General features: G+C 32.3%; 1 protein-coding gene across 1 annotated transcript in view; it reads left to right on the forward strand.

Annotated features, from left to right (window-relative positions):
- Positions 1–17,926, forward strand: part of LOC106466991 (exosome complex exonuclease RRP44-like) — a 20,014-nt gene extending 2,088 nt beyond the window's left edge. Inside the window, exons 3-19 of the mRNA XM_013927303.2 lie at positions 282–440; positions 888–1,007; positions 1,285–1,422; positions 2,291–2,437; positions 3,755–3,871; positions 4,609–4,710; positions 6,776–6,840; positions 8,850–8,934; positions 10,479–10,606; positions 10,856–10,942; positions 11,643–11,799; positions 13,270–13,490; positions 15,569–15,659; positions 16,497–16,574; positions 16,913–17,074; positions 17,388–17,510; positions 17,796–17,926. Of these exons, the coding sequence (XP_013782757.1) occupies positions 282–440; positions 888–1,007; positions 1,285–1,422; positions 2,291–2,437; positions 3,755–3,871; positions 4,609–4,710; positions 6,776–6,840; positions 8,850–8,934; positions 10,479–10,606; positions 10,856–10,942; positions 11,643–11,799; positions 13,270–13,490; positions 15,569–15,659; positions 16,497–16,574; positions 16,913–17,074; positions 17,388–17,510; positions 17,796–17,864 (2,049 nt within the window). The 3' untranslated portion in view covers positions 17,865–17,926. The remainder of the gene's footprint in view (positions 1–281; positions 441–887; positions 1,008–1,284; positions 1,423–2,290; positions 2,438–3,754; positions 3,872–4,608; positions 4,711–6,775; positions 6,841–8,849; positions 8,935–10,478; positions 10,607–10,855; positions 10,943–11,642; positions 11,800–13,269; positions 13,491–15,568; positions 15,660–16,496; positions 16,575–16,912; positions 17,075–17,387; positions 17,511–17,795) is intronic.
- The last annotated feature ends 521 nt before the right edge of the window (positions 17,927–18,447 follow it).

Here is an 18,447-nt window from a genome sequence, read left to right on the forward strand (position 1 = left end):
CTTCTACACCATGTCAGTGAGCTAATAGTATTCTATACAAAAATCAGTTCAATCTTTTACACCATGTCAGTGAGCTAATAGTATTCTATAGAGTTAGCTTATGGTAAACTTCAGTAGCAATCTGTGATATCTAAGGTAAGTCTAATAGTTAAATAAGAAAAACTCCATAGTAAACTTGGTTAATCGTATATGTGTAGAAGTTTTTGTCCCATTAAGTTATTAAGATTTCTATTAGGGTGTTGATGTATCGAGTAACTAATGTCAATGTGATTTCATTTCAGATTTTGCTACAAGGACGAGAGCATGTCAATCGTGCTGTACACGGTGACATTGTTGGTGTTGAGCTCCTGTCTAAGGACAGATGGTCCAATCCATCAACTGTAGTTCTTCAGGACGAATCTGTTAATCCAGATGATGATGAAGATGATAAGGAAGATGAGGTGAATTTTTTCTTCTTTTTTAGGTGTTTCAGTAGCTGTATTTTTATTTTTATCAAACATTCATTTTTACAAAGCTTTACAGCATCCAATTCTCTCTCTTTTTAAAATGTAGTTTGTTAATTATTTGTAATTTATGTTACTTTAGTGCAAGTTAGTAGTAAACGTTTTTGTAGCTTCGGCTCATAGAATGGCCCTGAGTTTTTGTTCAAGTAAAACTTTTAGGTAATAGCTCCATCTCTTGACCGATTTGAGATCTAATTACGGTCACGGCCATTGAGGATTTCCTCTTGTTTTTTTTTTGTTTTAAGAAGTGAGAGAGAGATCATGGTATGACACTCCTATTGTTTATTGTTGGCTTCTTTTTTTTCATTTTAAAAGCTGTATATATTGTATTAGTGGCTAGCCTTTGCCTCGTATGTTCATACAAGTGTTTGATTGATCTTAAAGATGCTCGTTAAAAAGGACAGAACAAAAACTGAAGCTGTTCCAACTGGCAAAGTTGTTGGGATTATTCGAAGAAACTGGAGACAATACTGTGGAATTCTTCAAGCTTCTCCTATTAAAGAGGTATGTATTGATGTATCTGTAGACCATTCAATATCAACTTCCAAATTTATGTATATTCAATAAAGAGATACGATATTCGCCTATAAGCTCAGTTCATCTCTCATTGTTTGTTTTTTAAAAGCGAAAATCAAGTGGTTTTGTTTAGGATTTATATTTCATTTTGTTAAATACTAATACTAAAACTGGTGATGGGAATGTAATTTCTTGGGAGATTTAATTATAAGTTTTTTTCTGTATACTTTTATTTTAATCAACAATTTTGTTTAAAATCTTGTAGGCAACCCGTCATCTTTTTCTTCCGTCTGAAAAACGAATTCCTAAAATACGAATTGAGACCAGGCAAGGAGAATCTCTGAAAAATAAAATAATTGTTGTAGCTATTGATGGGTGGTCCAGGGATTCTAAATACCCCCACGTAAGTAGTTTTCACGTTCTTTTATTAGTTGAGGTTATATCTTTTGTGACCTTTTCGAATGAATAAAATAGCGAAATACATGTTTTGAAAATGATAATTTTTTTATAAAAAAGTACATGTTTTTTTTTTCATGTGATTTATACATCAAGTGAAGATGAAAATAAGAATGAATGAAAAATACTTAATTTAAAAATTCAAAAGAGCTATGCCGTATCAAATTTCAGCATCAAACATAAACAAAAGTAATCAAATGGAGAACAAGAACAAAGTGCAAAGTTACGATTTGTCAAGATGTGTTTACAGTTTTCTTTGTATCATTTCGATGCTGACATTCAATATTGTGTATTTTTAATTAGTTTCACTTTTTCTTACGCTGTTCACATAAAAATACTGTTTGATTGTTAATAAAAAAAAAAAAAAGACAGTGCATTTAACGAGCATACCAAACAATATAATATTACAATGGCAGTTTTTTGTCAGTTACTATATATTTTATATTCTCTTTATATTCTATTCCATATTATTATCTACTAATTTGTTTGAAATCACTATGTATGTGTTAAGACATCTTCCAAACAAAGAGTTATTTTGATGAAAATGGAGTGGTATTGAGGAGCTGCCTTCTCTCTCTCGTCTTTCACTGCTAATATAGAGATGGCTACATGGAGAGTAAATTGACATCACCGGGTAAAATCTGCCCGAGAATCACCAATGGTGTCCCATTGGTCATAGTGGCCTTTGGACTGAAAAACAAAAAAAAAATGTACAAACTGTTTTAACATAATGTGTTATTGAATACTTATTTTTGTGTGTGTATGTGGTCAATGTCTTCAGTGCTTAAAATCTGAGGCTGTGGTTATTTCATCAGGGTCATTATGTCCGCACTCTGGGTGACATCGGAGACAAGGAGGCTGAGAATGAGGTATTGCTGTTAGAACATGATATTCCACATCAAAATTTCTCTCAAGCTGTTCTTGCCTGCTTACCCAAGTTACCATGGATCATCACTGAAGAGGTGCATTTTTATTCTGCTTGTTTAGATTTCAGTGTAAAAGTTTTTGTATTGATTATTCTTACCAAGATATATTTGTTTTTAAAACATTGTTAAGGAAGATTTAATAAAGCTATGTGTGTGTGTATAATTGATGTATGTTTTACACTAATTTTTAAATGGTGTCTGATTAAGGATGGAACTGTGGAAAATGCTTATAGTGTAACAGTTACCATAGGGATCACATCTTGCAAGTTTTCAGTTAAAACTCTGTTACCATGGGGATCACATCTTGCAAGTTTTCAGTTAAAACTCTGTTGCCATAGGGATCACATCTTGAAAGTTTTCAGTTAAAACTCTGTTACCATAGGGATCACATCTTGCAAGTTTTCAGTTGAAACTCTGTTACCATGGGGATCACATCTTGAAAGTTTTCAGTTAAAACTCTGTTAACATAGGGATCACATCTTGCAAGTTTTCAGTTGAAACTGTTACCATAGGGATCACATCTTGCAAGTTTTCAGTTGAAACTTTGTTACCGTGGGGATCACATCTTGCAATGATAGGCAATATATATACACACACACACAAATTTATTACTTTTTGCTTTGAAAACATGTGTAGTCTATGGATAATAGTGTACAAGAGAAATTTAAAGCTGTTGTTAGAAACTAGGTTAATTATGAAAAGCACCTTTCGAACTTTCTAGAAACCACACATTGCTGTCCGTGTGAATGGCTACCTGCACAAACCGAGGTTTGTTTTGAACAAATTTTGTTTGGTAGATTATGTTACACAGGTTGATGAGATGTTTTTAATTTTGTTGATACAAGTATTTTGTGAAAAAAAACCCTTATACTGCCAAATTTGATTTACACAAAGAAGGTATAATACGTGATTTTTAAATTATTTGTTGATATTCTGTTGTTTTTATGAATATTTGCTTTACCAATTCATATTTATGATTTTTGTATAATTTTATTCGACTACTGCCTTAGAACTAACCAGTTCTCTGTCGTAGAAATACAATGTACTTATAACATTATTTATAAATTTCAAAGTATTTACTTGTTGTCGTACTTTTAATAAAAGTGCTAGAAAGTAATAAAACAGCTAATAAGAAATGAAAGCCTTGTGTTTAAAGATTTTACTTGACAATGCACTTTATCAGGTGCTAAGTATTTCTGGATAAAAAAATTGAAGTTTCTCCATACTATATGTAGAAAGGTTGATTAATCAATATAGAAATACTAAATTATGTTAGTCTAAAGATATTTCAGTTTCTCTGTAAATTAATTTGCTCTGACTAATCTGTTCTGGGGTGTCCCGATCTATCTGTAGGATGAGAAGGTTCGTGTAGACTTGCGACACATTGCAGTTTGTAGTGTCGATCCACCAGGTTGCACTGATATTGATGATGCTCTCCACTGTAGAACGTTACCGAATGGAAATTTCGAGGTAAGTTTCTTCGTGGGGACGTATCAGGCTGAAACTTTTGTAATAGCGGGTGTTGTTTAATTCTACTCACTTAAACAAGGTGCAGATAGTCCAGTAGCCGCGTGCAAAAAAATGCCAATCAACAAACCAACCAATTAAGCAACTGTAAGATTATTTTAAGCTCACTTTATTGTAATAATTTCTTGTACATACTTCATAACGGTCTAAACCACGTGTTCCGGGACATCGGCCAGATTTAACACAGGGTATTATCTCGACTGATAATTTGTGAAGATTAGGGTTAACTAAGCTTGATTAAAGTGTACGCCACTGGCTCTGCTTGTAAGAGTAATAATCCCATATATATGACTCGATTCTTAACTTGGTTTTTTGCTAACAGGGGGTGGTATTCAACTTTTTTCTACCTGAAAATATCATTAAAAGTAATCAGCCAAATGGTTGTACATGTTCTTATAAAACTTCAATATTTAAAGCACCTTTAATTAAGACAGAATATTTGTCTCGTTTAATATGTTCAGTTTGATACAGACATAAATTTCGTGTTGAAATAGGTCGGCCAGTTTTTAGTATTTTAGGTGGTTATTCGTAAATACTGTAGAGCTGAATATTTAGAGATATTGTGTGATGTAGTAATGTATAATTTGTTCGACCGTTGTGCAGAAAATGTTGGTAAAATTTGTGCCTTTACAATTTGAAAAGTATTGAGTTTAGGCTATTTTTCACATTTTTTTCTGAAGGTTGGAGTTCATATAGCTGATGTATCACACTTTATTAAGCCAGGGACGGCTATAGACAAAGAGGCTTCTAACAGAGGGACGACAGTCTATCTCGTGGATAAGGTAAAACTATAGCTTGAGAGTGTGTGCTGATACTTATAGCCATTGGCGTAGTGTTGTGTTTTGTGTGATAATTTGTCCGTAAGGTATGCATGCTGAATTGGATTTTGATGTCTTTAATTTGGTTGTATAGAAACCAATATTTTAAGTGTGATTGATTAATCAGATTCTTTCATCTAAAATTATAAACTGTTTTGTGACATTGGAGAGAACAGTGTATAAAAACTTATGAAACGTTTGTATTATAATTGTAAGTAACATCTACATTTATAAATCATATATACGTGAACAAAAAATTCTACATTTATAAATAATATATATATGTGAACAGAAAATACATTAGTTATAACTTCTACATTAATAAATAATATATATGTGAACAGAAAATACATTAGTTATAACTTCTACATTTATAAATCATATATATGTGAACAGAAAATACATTAGTTATAACTTCTACATTTATAAATCATATATATGTGAACACAAAATACATTAGTTGTAACTTCTACATTTATAAATCATATATACATGAACACAAAATACATTAGTTGTAACTTCTACATTTATAAATCATATATACATGAACACAAAATATATTAGTTGTAACTTCTACATTTATAAGTTATGTATACTTGTGGCCTATTGGTTAGACATGCAATCTGAAGGTTGCAGGATCAAAACCTACCCTTTCAGCTGTGGGGGGCATAATAATGTGATGGTCAACCCCACTACTCATTGGTAAAAGAGTAGTCCAAGAGTGGGTGGTGGGTGCTGCTGGCCAGTTGTTGCCTTTCCTCTGGTTGGCACTTCAAAATTAGGGATGGCTGCAGATAACCTGAATAGCATTGCCATAAAAACAATAATTTATATATATATGTGTCATGAACAAACATGAATACTGTTGATAAGTCCTTGTATTTCTTTCTGCTGATAAGTCCTTGTATTTCTTGCTGCTGATAAGTCCTTGTATTTCTTGCTGCTAATAAGCCCTTGTATTTCTTGCTACTGATAAGCCCTTGCAGTCTTTGCTGCTGATAAGCTCCTGCTATTCTTATCGTTGACAAGTTCCTGCTGCTGATAAGTTCCTGTTGTTCTTGCTGCTGCTAAGCTCTTGTAGTCCTTGCTGTTGATAAGTTCCTGTAGTCCTTGCTGCTGATAAGCTCCTGCTATCCTTATCATTGACAAGTTCCTGCTGTCCTTGCTGCTGCTAAGTTCCTGTTGCCCTTGCTGCTGCTAAGCTCTTGTAGTCCTTGCTGCTGCTAAGTTCCTGTTGCCCTTGCTGCTGCTAAGCTCTTGTAGTCCTTGCTGCTGCTAAGTTCCTGTTCTCCTTGCTGCTGCTAAGCTCTTGTAGTCTTTGCTGCTGCTAAGCTCTTGTAGCCCTTGCTGCTGCTAAGTTCCTGCTGTCCTTGCTGCTGCTAAGCTCTTGTAGTCTTTGCTGCTGCTAAGCTCTTGTAGTCCTTGCTGCTGCTAAGTTCCTGCTGTCCTTAATGTTGTAGTCCTTGTTGTTGATGAGCTTCTGCTGTCCTCAATGTTGATAAGCTCTTGCTATCCCTGCTGCTGACAAGTTCTAGCAGTCCCTGATGGCTCTTCTTGTTAATTTTCTGTAATTATGTTTCTGTAACTTGGATAAAAAAAAGTATAGAATGACTTACAGCTACTAAACCTGAACTCTAAAATCCATTGAAGTTACTTAAACTGAATTGTAAGATCTATCAAACTTGGTGTTTCTACTAAACCTGAATGTAAATAAGTCTTGGTTAAGTTGGTATCCTTATTGCACCAAAGACAGTTATGAAAGTATACGAGTCTGTTTAAGTTGGTATCCTTATTACACCAAAGACAGTTATGAAAGTAAAAAGAGTCTGTTTAACTTCCTTCTGATCTTGTTCTGAACTCACATTTAGAACTTCTTTTATCACTGTTTAATGTGAGAGTGTAAGTTCCATTATATAAATGATATTGTTCTGGCTACAGCTGAATTATCGGAAAAAAAAAAGCAACAACACTGCTATGAATTAAACAGAATATAATAAGACATAAAAATTGTTTTTTTTTTGTTTTACAGAGAATAGACATGGTTCCAGATTTACTAAGTTCCAACTTGTGTTCTCTTAGAGAGAAAGAAGATAGGTAAGACATGTTGATTTACATGTAAAAGTCTTAAGTCTTATTTTGTTGTTTATGACTTAATGTATTTCAACATTATCTTATGTTGTATTTGTAAGCCAGTTAACAATCTCACACTTAAGTCTTAAGTCTTATTTTGTTGTTTATGACTTAATGTATTTCAACATTATCTTATGTTGTATTTGTAAGCCAGTTAACAATAAGATAATGTTGAAATACATTAAGTCATAAACAACAAAATAAGACTTAAGACTTAAGTGTGAGATGTTGTATTTGTAAGCCAATTAACAATCTCACACTTATTCTCTAAAGGCTGGTTTTCGGTGAATTTTGAAGTTGCATTTGCTACAAAGAAACAGCTTACGTTGCTGATAATTCTTTTTAATCGAACATTTTAATATTCTAAAAACAACTTGTAGTAAAGTCTTACACACACACTTAAAAATTTAGATTCCAAATTAAATTCTGTTATGAATGTTGTTGTTTTTTTTTCTTGTTATACTCAAAAGATAAAGCTACATTATGTGATGTCTTGGTAAGTTTTATTGGTGCCTTAGATAATTGTTTAAACTTATTTTGAGTTTACTCGTATGTAAACCTGATGAATTAAAAAACAATTTTCAAACGTAGATGGTCTAAAATTAAAATATATGCGTGAATTTCTTTTGTTAGAATGTTGTTTGAACTAAATTTCACTACATAAGATTATTAAATATATTATTGAACAAGGCTACAAAATTACTTCTTTTTTAGTGGTTAATGTGTCGTAATATGGTTTTTCTTGTTACTAAAAAAATATATTTTACACGCAGTGTCAGTGCTAATCGATTTGTTGTTTGTTTTTTGTTTTTTTTGCGTAATTATGATTATGACTTATAGCAGTTCTAGAAGTTGTATTTTAAATCCAAAAATAAAACAAGATCTTACAAGTTATATGTAGAAATGGCATGCTGTAAGTGTAGAAATAGAAGAATTAATCAAAGTAAAAAATAATCAATTAATCGAAATACAATTAAATAAACTGATCAAAATTATTGTTTATAATTATTACTGTTTTCTCTTATTCTAACAGTCAATTAATCAGAATTATGGTTAAATCAATCGCCACAAAAATAATCAACTAATCGAAATGATCGTTACTGGTTCTGATTATTCCAACTATTCAAGTAATTGAAATGTTTGTTTGTTGTTAAGCCTAGTTTGTTGTTAAGCCTAAAGCTACATAATGAGCTATGTGTGCTGTGCTCGATTTTAGCCTTATAAGTTGTATTTCCATACTTCAAGTTTGTTCAGCATTGGTAATTTAGGGTCGTGATTTGAAGGTCTTGGGTTCGATTCCTATTGCCATCAAACTTGCTCACCCTATCTTTGTTATGGTAAAACTACTAAGGCTGTCTTTCACTGTCACTAAATTTCAACTGCTGAAGAGAGGGGGAAACAATTGGTTAACAGCACCCACCTCCAGTTATTATTATTTTGTCCTTCTTTAACTGCTAATTAGAGGGGAGGCTACTGGCTGGCATCACCCCCTGCTAATTTGTTTTCCTTTTTTTCTTCTATGTACCATGGTGAAAGGAACACTATACTCATCAGTTAATCACATGTAATCAATTAATGAGACCATTGATTAGCAAATAACAGTTCCACATATATTTTGCCTTTTTATTTTTTGAGGACATCAACAGTGGGAGTTGGCGAACAGAGTTACAAAATGTTTTTAGAGGAGGGAAAAAAATCAGAATGTGAGATAGGCTTTTTAAAAGAAAAGATTTTATAGATTTTGGAGTTTTAAGTGTCCACATTTATACAGATGTTCGACGTATTGGTTAACTACTTATGAAAAAGTGAGTATTCTGTAAAGTGTTGGTGAAATTGAGTGAAGTTGTGATATTAACATCTATTTTACTTTTCTACATTTGTCCTACATAGCCAGTGTTAAAACCTATATTCTTATGTTCAAATATTTAAATCTTTCCTTTTATGTATAAAGCATTTATATTTGTATCCATCAGATTTGCCTTTTCGTGTATTTGGGAGATGACACCTCAAGCTGAAATCGTGAAAACGAATTTTCATAAGTCAATCATCTGCTCCAGGGTGAGACATTTTTTTATGTATTATCAAATTTACTTTAGGGTGGATTACAAATTTACTTTAGGGTGAATAACACAATATAGCCAAACATCGATTATCAGCTGTTCCATTTTCAGGCATTATTACATACGTTAATGAACTCTTCCGTACATTGTGTTGTAAAACATAGTAGATTCAACTGGAAATTCAATGTTAAGCATATGTTGTTCTACAGATACTAGAAAACATGAACTATAAGCCAGGAACATCAACTATAACTCATGAACTTGAACTATAACCCAGAAACATGAACTGTAACTCATGAATATGAACTATGACCCAGAAATATGAACTTTAACTCATGAATGTGAACTATAACCCAGTAACATGAACTGTAACTGTTTGTATAAACAGTACGGGATCATTTATACATGAACTGTAACTGTTTGTATAAACAGTACGGGATCATTTATACATGAACTGTAACTGTTTGTATAAACAGTACGGGATCATTTATACATGAACTGTAACTGTTTGTATAAACAGTACAGGATCATTTATACATAAACTGTAACTCATGAATATGAACTATAACCCAATAATATGTACAGTAACTGTTTGTATAAACAGTACGGGATCATTTATACATGAACTGTAACTCATGAATGTGAACTATAACCCAGTAACACGAACTGTAACTGTTTGTATAAACAGTACAGGATCGTTTATACATGAACTGTAACTCATGAATGTGAACTATAACCCAGTAACACGAACTGTAACTGTTTGTATAAACAGTACAGGATCATTTATAAATATTTCATTTTATTGTGTAGAAGATCTTTGTTGGTGTTATATTTAATTTGATATCTGTTGCAAACATTGAGTTATATTTATATTTCGACATCGAGTATCACTCTAACATAACCACTCTGCTGTCAGTGGTGTAAATATTCCCTTGCAACTTCAAAATTGCAGGAGGTCCAAGCCAAAAGTGGGCCAGAATTGTAACTATAATTATAGGGAAATAAATGTAAGGGGCCCAATTGCTTTTTATGAAGAAGGGGCCCATCTTTTGTGTTATTTATTGTCTGCTGTATATGAATTAATATTACATTTGTTGGAAATAGATACCAGTTTTTGGCTTTCAAAGTAAGGACAATTTGTGGAAGTTTTTTTTTTTTTTTTTTTGTTGGTAAACAGTTGACTTCAGTTCAACAGCAAGTAATCAAATGGCAGTTTTTGTAATCAGGCAAAAGTATATATGGATTTATAAATATGCATACATAAGTAATGTGTCTGGATTTTTCAAAACTAAAATATCTGCATTAAAAGAAAATAATAAAACTGAGTTTTTAAAATTTTATTGAAGACTGATTAAATATTGTATAAAAACTAAATAATTTTAATTAAAAATTGTATTAAAATAAAATATTAAGGTTAAACTTAAACACTGTGGCCGGATTTGATTTCGTATCAAAACTAGGTACTTTTAGTGAAAATGTGGATTAAATTAACAGATTATTAAAGTTAAACTTTTACAGAGTTTTTGTTTTATTACATTGTAGGCAGCTTTAACATACATGGAAGCCCAGATGAAGATTGATGATTATTCAATTCATGATGAACTAACTGAAAGTTTGAGGTCTCTCAATAGCCTCGCAAAAATCTTGAAGAGGCAAAGAATAGAAAATGGGTAAATTTTTAACTTTAAATAGAAAAAAAACAAATTTTTTTGTAATCAGTTGCTTGTATTACAAAAATGACCTATTTTACTGTTAATGTGTCAAATCATAAAAACAGTTCAGCATGATGTCTATAGTTTATTTATATATATATATATACATTAGGTTTTTTTATATTTGTATATCTCTTAATGGAGAGAATGAACTTGAGGTTATTACATCTTAAAATCAACTAACCCTAAAATTCTTGAACTTTTCAGGGCTCTCACTCTAGCGTCATCCGAAGTACGGTTTTTAGTCGATTCTGAGACTCATGATCCAATTGATGTGCAGTCAAAAGAACTTAAGTAAGAACTCGATGTTGTGAATGTGTATATAATGAAGGCATTTTTTCTCTGTTTTACCATTTAACATACCTAACTCATGTTTCACTGCCTTACGACACTAGCTAGGTTAGTACCTGATTAAAATCGTGAATTTTAAGTAATAACTCCCCTTTCAAATATCTATGGTCTCTTGTGAAAGACCACGATGTTTTTACCAAAATAAAAAAATCAACTTAAGATAATGGATTTTGTATAATAAAGTTATATTTATGTTAGCAGAGGTTCAGTTTGTCAAAGCCTGTTTATAATTTATTGTAAGGCTCACAAAAAACCGTCTTTGCTATAAAAAAAAAACAGTTTTCCTGAGGTTGGAGTTGAGGAAAATTATTCTTGAAAAAAAAAACGTATAATTTTATTTTAGAAAGTTTGTTTTTGTTAGAATTTTTTTCTTTATTTTCTACATGAAAAGTTCAATATGATATCAAAAAACTCAATTATGAAAGACTTTTGTAGTTTAATTTTGTTATAACTGAAAAATAAATGCAAAATATGCAACCACTTTTCACAGATTTTCGTATTGCAACTACAGTTGTAGTTGTTGTACGTGTGTCTTTAAGAAATCATTTGTAGAACCTATTTTTAATATTTTTTGTTTGAATACTTAGGCCTAAAAACCTTAGTTTTGTAAGATTCGTGATTCCTTTTTTTTTTTTGTGGCCAGGGAAACTAATTCTATGGTGGAAGAGTTTATGTTACTGGCCAACATATCTGTGGCTCACAAGATCTTGGAGGAATTTCCAGAGTGTGCCGTGTTACGAAGACATCCTGAACCACCACCGGCTAACTTTGATTCATTAATTAAGGCTGCAGAGTTAAAGGTAGAATACCATCTGTTTCTTTAATACAAGTCCCCCTAGTGGCTCATGTGTAAGCTTGAAGGCTTATAATGCTAAATACCATGATAGATATCCACATTTGGCTCAGCGAAGATAGACTATTGTTTAGGTTTGCATTTAAAAACAAACCAAAGTAGGGATGGGCATGGCCCGTGAATCCCAGGCTTGTTATCCATTCTGCAAAATTGTGCTCTGTGCTGTGGGTGCATTATAGGAATGATGGCCAGTTTCTACTATTTGATTAGAGTAGCTGAAGAATTGGCAGTGGGTGCTGTGACTTGCTGCGTTCCCACTAGTACAGACGAACCTTTAACGTAACTTAAGGTTTTATATATTTTTAAGAGATGTAATAAATCATAAACTTAAGTGAGTCATGATTTGTAATTTGTGTAACTGCAACAGAATGGCATAAGCAGCCTTAAAAGTTCTCAAAATCTACTTTGGAATAAGATCAACAATCTGGAAAAGTTGTGCAAAAATATTACAAGAAACGTGAAAATGTGTGTTACAATAGCGGGAAATTTATAAACACTGCATTAAAAATGACAAACAAAATCTATAAAAGATGTGTAAAAATGAGAAGAACAATCTGGAAACGTTATGTCAAACAGAGACCACTGATTTGAAACTGTTCTGTCAAAATATGACTGGCGATCTAGACATTAGGTGTCAAAATATGACTAGCGATCTAGACACTAGGTGTCAAAATATGACTGGCGATCTAGACATTAGATGTCAAAATATGACTGGCGATCTAGACATTAGGTGTGAAAATATGACTGGCGATCTAGACATTAGGTGTGAAAATATGACTGGCGATCTAGACATTAGGTGTCAAAATATGACTGGCGATCTAGACATTAGGTGTGAAAATATGACTGACGATCTAGACATTAGGTGTCAAAATATGACTGGCGATCTAGACATTAGGTGTCAAAATATGACTGCCGATCTGGACATTAGGTGTCAAAATATGACTGGCGATTTGAAAGCAATGTTTCAAAATGAGAATAATAATCAAACAACTTTTTGTTAAAATTATATTAAATTTTAAAAATGTTGTATGAAGTAAATTAATGTTGAAATTTTTTTTGTGTGTGTATGAAAGAGCAGAGGGCAGCACTTACAATTAACAAGATAATGTTACCTAACTTAGAGGTACTTCAAATCCTTATTAGTTTTTGGTAGTGTGATGCTAAAGCTATAATATGATGTACAGAAAATTCGTAATTCTTGAAAACAAAGTGAATACAAATTTAAAACTATTTAATAACTCATTTACATTTAAATATTTTTATAAATCATCTCAAAGGAAGATACCAAACTTTTAAGTTGTTTTAAATCTATTTTGTGAAACTAGAAAAAGTTATTTTTCTTTCTAGAGTTTATTGTTTTTTCTTACAAATTTTGTATGTTTGTTTTAACTAATTCTGCTACTTCTTTTGTTCGTAGGGATTTGACATAAGCATTGAAACAGGCAAAGCTCTGGCTGACTCACTAGATAAAGCTGTTATTTCAAACAACCTGTACTTCAACATAATGTTAAGAATGGTTGCCACCAGGTGTATGACCCAAGCTTTGTATTTCTGTAGTGGCATGGTAGCTGAGAGTGACTACCCACACTATGGTCTGGCTGTTCCTCTGTACACCCACTTCACCTCACCCATCAGGAGGTTAGAATCATTTTATTATAACCAATAATACTTGACGTAAGATGGAATGGCAACTGTCTGTTGTAGAAACAAGGGTATAGAGGACAACTTTCGAAACGTCTTCCTCTCTACTCGTGTTTCTACAACAGACAGTTGCCGTTCCATTCAACCAAATTTCATCATGAATATTCTGCCTAAACAATAACTACAATGTTTAAAACCACACTATGAAAATATGGTTTTCTCAATCAAGCTGGCTGGAACACGACAAATGCAGTAATGGTTGAAACAATATTTATGTAAGCCATTTGTTATAACAACAGTTATTATGGTGTGAATGCCTTGTCTAAGATGGCAAAGCGTGATTATAATTAATTATACCTGATATAAGACATTTAAATTAGGCTTAGTATATTTTTTAACACAACATTCTTTATTCAGTACAATAGGGATTTTTTAAGAATTAAAAGAGTGTATAATAATAGTATTTCAACCACACTATGTTCACCACATCCATTGTTGATGACAATTTCCTTAATACAGAGCTCAAACACAGTTGTCTCAGAACACACTACAAGCCATTTGTAAGCAGATGAGCTCTGGATTCATCGGGAATAGATATGGTGAAAATATTGTTATTATACATTCTTTTAATTCCCTAAGGGACTAGATAAAAAAAAATGTAATGTTAAAAAATATAATATACCTAATTCTAATGTCAAGTATAATTAATTATAATCAGTGCTTTACCAGTTTGGAAAAGGTCTTCACACCATACCGATTGTAGGTTATTTTTATGTTTAAACACCCATCTCATTAATTTAGTAGTAATTATTTCATACATACAGTTCATATGTCAAGAAAAAGTTTTATGATAGTAAAAAGACACCTGGGAATAAAAAAAAAAAAAATTTTGTAAATCACATTATAAAAGCTTGATAAAACTATAGTGAACTCTTAACATGTCGACCTAACGAAAGTTCCAGGATTTTATCAGAAAACGTGCTGATAATCAGTTACTTTTTCTTCTGTTTGTGTTTGTAATTAAATCCAATTACCCTCAGATAGGAGGAGGAGATCAGTTAATAATTACATTTCATTTGCTTCATGTATTAGAAAGTTGTACCCAAACCTAACCCACTTTGACCCTTAGGGTGTTAATTAATGTACTGATTACTTGCTTTTCGGTTTAACAAGAATGATACTTAGCTTACCCAATAAGAAATTAATGTACTATCAGTATCTTGGAACTGGCGAGCCACGTTCAAATATGTGTGATCCTACTAAACATTCCCTGCATTGTGGGGGTATGTTAAAAGAGTGGCAGTCAATCCCTTAGCATGGATGGTGGGTGCTGTTGATTGACTGTCTTTCTTCTTGTCAGCTGTTCAAAATTAGGGAGGAGGACAAACAAACAGCCTTAGTAACTTTGCCATAAATACAAATACTGAAATACAGAGTGTTATCAGTATACGTTTCTTCCATTTGATTTCATAAATCAAGAATAAGCGTACATTTCGGTTTTTGATTTTTCTGTTCTTACTAATATGCAACTAAATACAAAGTCGTAGATTTCTCTGTCGGCTTCAACTAATGTAATTAAATTTCACGGCATGTAAACATTTGCCAATACACCAGAATATGTATGGTTTGATGTTATAGTGCACATTTTCTTCACTACTGACATATTTATGAATGAATATTTCACCAATGATATATAATACTTCTGAAATGTTTCTCTGTTATACACAGAGGAATACGAAACTTTATCATGAAAGAAGTGCATTTGAAAGTCTTTGTTTATACGATATAACCTTAGATTATTCTAGGTCTTGCTTTATGAAAATTAAAAAAACAAAACAAATTGAGATATAATCCATTTTAGAAGAACTTATTGTGAAGTAAATAGATTATTTTTTAAGCTCTTCAGAACATTTAATAAATATAAGTCTAATCATATTGTCGTTTTCAAGAATATCTGATTATAATTTTTTTTATTTGAGAAAGCTTAGACATATGTAGCAACTTTAAAGAAAAATAATTCTTAAAAGTGTGAACAAATAAACTACTAAGTAATTAAAATTTATTCAATTTCTAAGATATTCAGATGTTCTTGTCCACCGACTACTTGCAGCTGCTATTGGAGCTGATACCACATATCCTGAACTTCTGGATAAGATAAAGACCCAGGTGAGACTATTAACTTTTTCATATCCATTTCAGAAGGTGCAGTCTTGGCCTGCTCACATTTCGAGATTATTAAGATAATTGCAGGAAACTAGGTATTACACAGAGGGTTATTTTCATTTCAAAAGTAATTTTTAGCTTGTACCTGATAGTACAAAGTGCAGTGCCACTATGGCTGAACTTATGGTTGGAGGAATATGTAACACTCCTTCAGAAGAGAAATATCCACATAGCATGATTTTTAAATGATGGACACAACATTTCAAGGAAAGAAGACTTCAATGGTAAATCCCAGCACAAGAAAGCATTTGTGGCACCCAATTGGAAACGACACCTCATCTGTACACTCGAAGCTGTACCTTTCACAAGTTACCAACCACATCTTGGGAAAGATGGCCAAAAAAAACTGGAAATATAAATATCCCATTCATTCATTATACCCTCTAGAATTTCTGTGTTCCACGAGGTGTGGTCTGAAATTAACCTCAGTATTCTTGCAGAAGCTTGTTACAATGGATATTTCAGTGTTGAGTAATTGTATGTAATAATGGTTATCGGACGAGAACTATTGATGATGAAGGAAATAGTTCCAAGGTCAGCACGAGGACCTGTAATATAAATCTTATGAAGTTTGCCATTAATTTAACAATGAACACATTTTTATAAAGCAAAGGATTTAAACTCGGCAGTCAGTACATGGTTATTCACGTGATAAAATGTTTACTTTGTGATTAGAACCATACAAGTAATTAACATATCGGATACACTGCAAAGCTTGTATTTTGAAAAATACTTCGAGTGCAATGGAATTTATGTAGGTGTTTTTTTATTTCCTTACAGACTATATGTAACAACTTGAACTACAGACACAAGATGGGTCAGTATGCTGGCAGAGCTTCGGTCAACTTGTACACCCACGTAAGTTATCATTCTGGTTACATCATCTTTTAGAAATTAATCCACAGATGGACTCGTTTAATCCTGCTTCTCAAATCTGTTGGAAGATTATGTTAAGCCAAGATATACTACTGTGAATATTCATAAAAAATACCGTAGTTCAGTAATGGGAATGATTTTGTTAGGTTTGTAAGTGTCAAATTAATGATGTGGTCCATAAGGTTACATCCCTCCACCATAACACTAATTATTGCTGGAGTACGTTAGGTATTTGACATAAAAAAAATTGGTCATTTCATTTTGATGCAATATGTGGATTCCATTGTTAGTGAATGAGACTTAACTTGAAATTATTATAGATGTTTTTCAAAGATCGTGCAGTAGACGAAGAAGGGTATATCTTATTTGTCCGAGAAAATGCACTGCAGATTCTGTTACCCCGATTTGGTATGGAAGCCAGTCTTTTTCTTAAACCTTCAAATGGATCTCCTGGACCTGTTCCTTTCCAGTTCAATGAAAAGGTTTGAATATACCAATTTGTTATCAGAAAGTTCTGTCTTTTTAAACTTCATATTATTTTAGTATGAATTTATGGCTCAGAGATTTGCTCTGTAACAAAAGAAAAAAAATCATTGTTTTAACCCTAGGAGGATGGAAAGTGACAGTTTTTGTTTGTGTGTGTGTGTGTATATATACATTTCATTATTTTTGCTGTACAAAAACTGATAAACCTTGCTTTAATGACAATTGAGGTATGATAATATTAAGGCCACAGGAACTGTGTGCAAGTGAAAAATGTAACTCTAATAGTTGTGTTGTTTGTATAATTATCAGGAACCTTCACAAACAGGGGCAGGAGTTAAGCTACGACAATTTGATCCTGTTATTGTTCGGGTATCTATAGACAGCTCTAATATACAACACCAGAAAGTGAAACTGCAATTAGTAAAACCAGAGGTAACAAGTTATTTATTGGTGACTTTTACTTTATTATCTAAATCAGTGATTAGGGTTGAGTCTGTATTGCAATAATGAAAATAATAAGTAATTACTACAACATATTTAGCATTTTAACGTGTACCTGTGTCTTAACTCACTCATTTATAAAAAAAAAAAGGTGGGAGGCATGAATGACACAAGTTTAGATATTACTTCCTACAATGAAGTGTAAACCAAGGACACCACATTCTTCATGTTTATCAGGAGTGATTTGGCAAAATAATTACTTTTTTTTTACTTCAGATTCCTGGCTTCAGTGTTTCACCAAATGACTCTTGTGAAGAGCCAGTTAAAAAGAAGGCCAAGACTTGAGAACTTTTCCGTAGAGAAAATGTACATCAACCTTGTATAATAAACTGTTTTATATAGCTTTAGAGATTTTTAATTATTTTGAACCGTGGAGGAAGTTACAAGTCTATATAAAAACCCTTGCATAGTAATTGAACTGTAAATACATCTCTGTTAATCATCAAGACTCATCATCGTATGTCATTAGCAATTTATTGAAAGCACAATGATGTACAGAACCAGGCATTCAGCTTTAACTGAACACGCTAAGTTAGGAATGTAGAATGCTGAGCTATAATTCTTAATTTGTTTTTTAAAATAAAAGTGGAACGATTTCACCGAAGGTTTCACCTAAAGTGGAATCCCACTTTTAACTATGATCTATTATAGCTCAGCATCAACACATTGTTCTTGTCTATAAATAAATTGGTAACCTCACAAGACAAACCGAAATGTGTTTGGTAACTTCAGTTATCATGACATCTCATGCAGATAGTGTGTTCAGTTTCTTTTTTTTTTCTTTAAAATTCCAAATTTCGTTAATATTTGAACTTTTAAACAACTGGTGGTGAACCCATAAGAAATACCCCCTGGAGTAAGGTTGTTT

The sequence above is a fragment of the Limulus polyphemus genome, unplaced genomic scaffold (assembly GCF_000517525.1).
Source record: "Limulus polyphemus unplaced genomic scaffold, Limulus_polyphemus-2.1.2 Scaffold2453, whole genome shotgun sequence".
In the NCBI taxonomy this organism is placed as follows: Eukaryota; Metazoa; Arthropoda; class Merostomata; order Xiphosura; family Limulidae; genus Limulus; species Limulus polyphemus.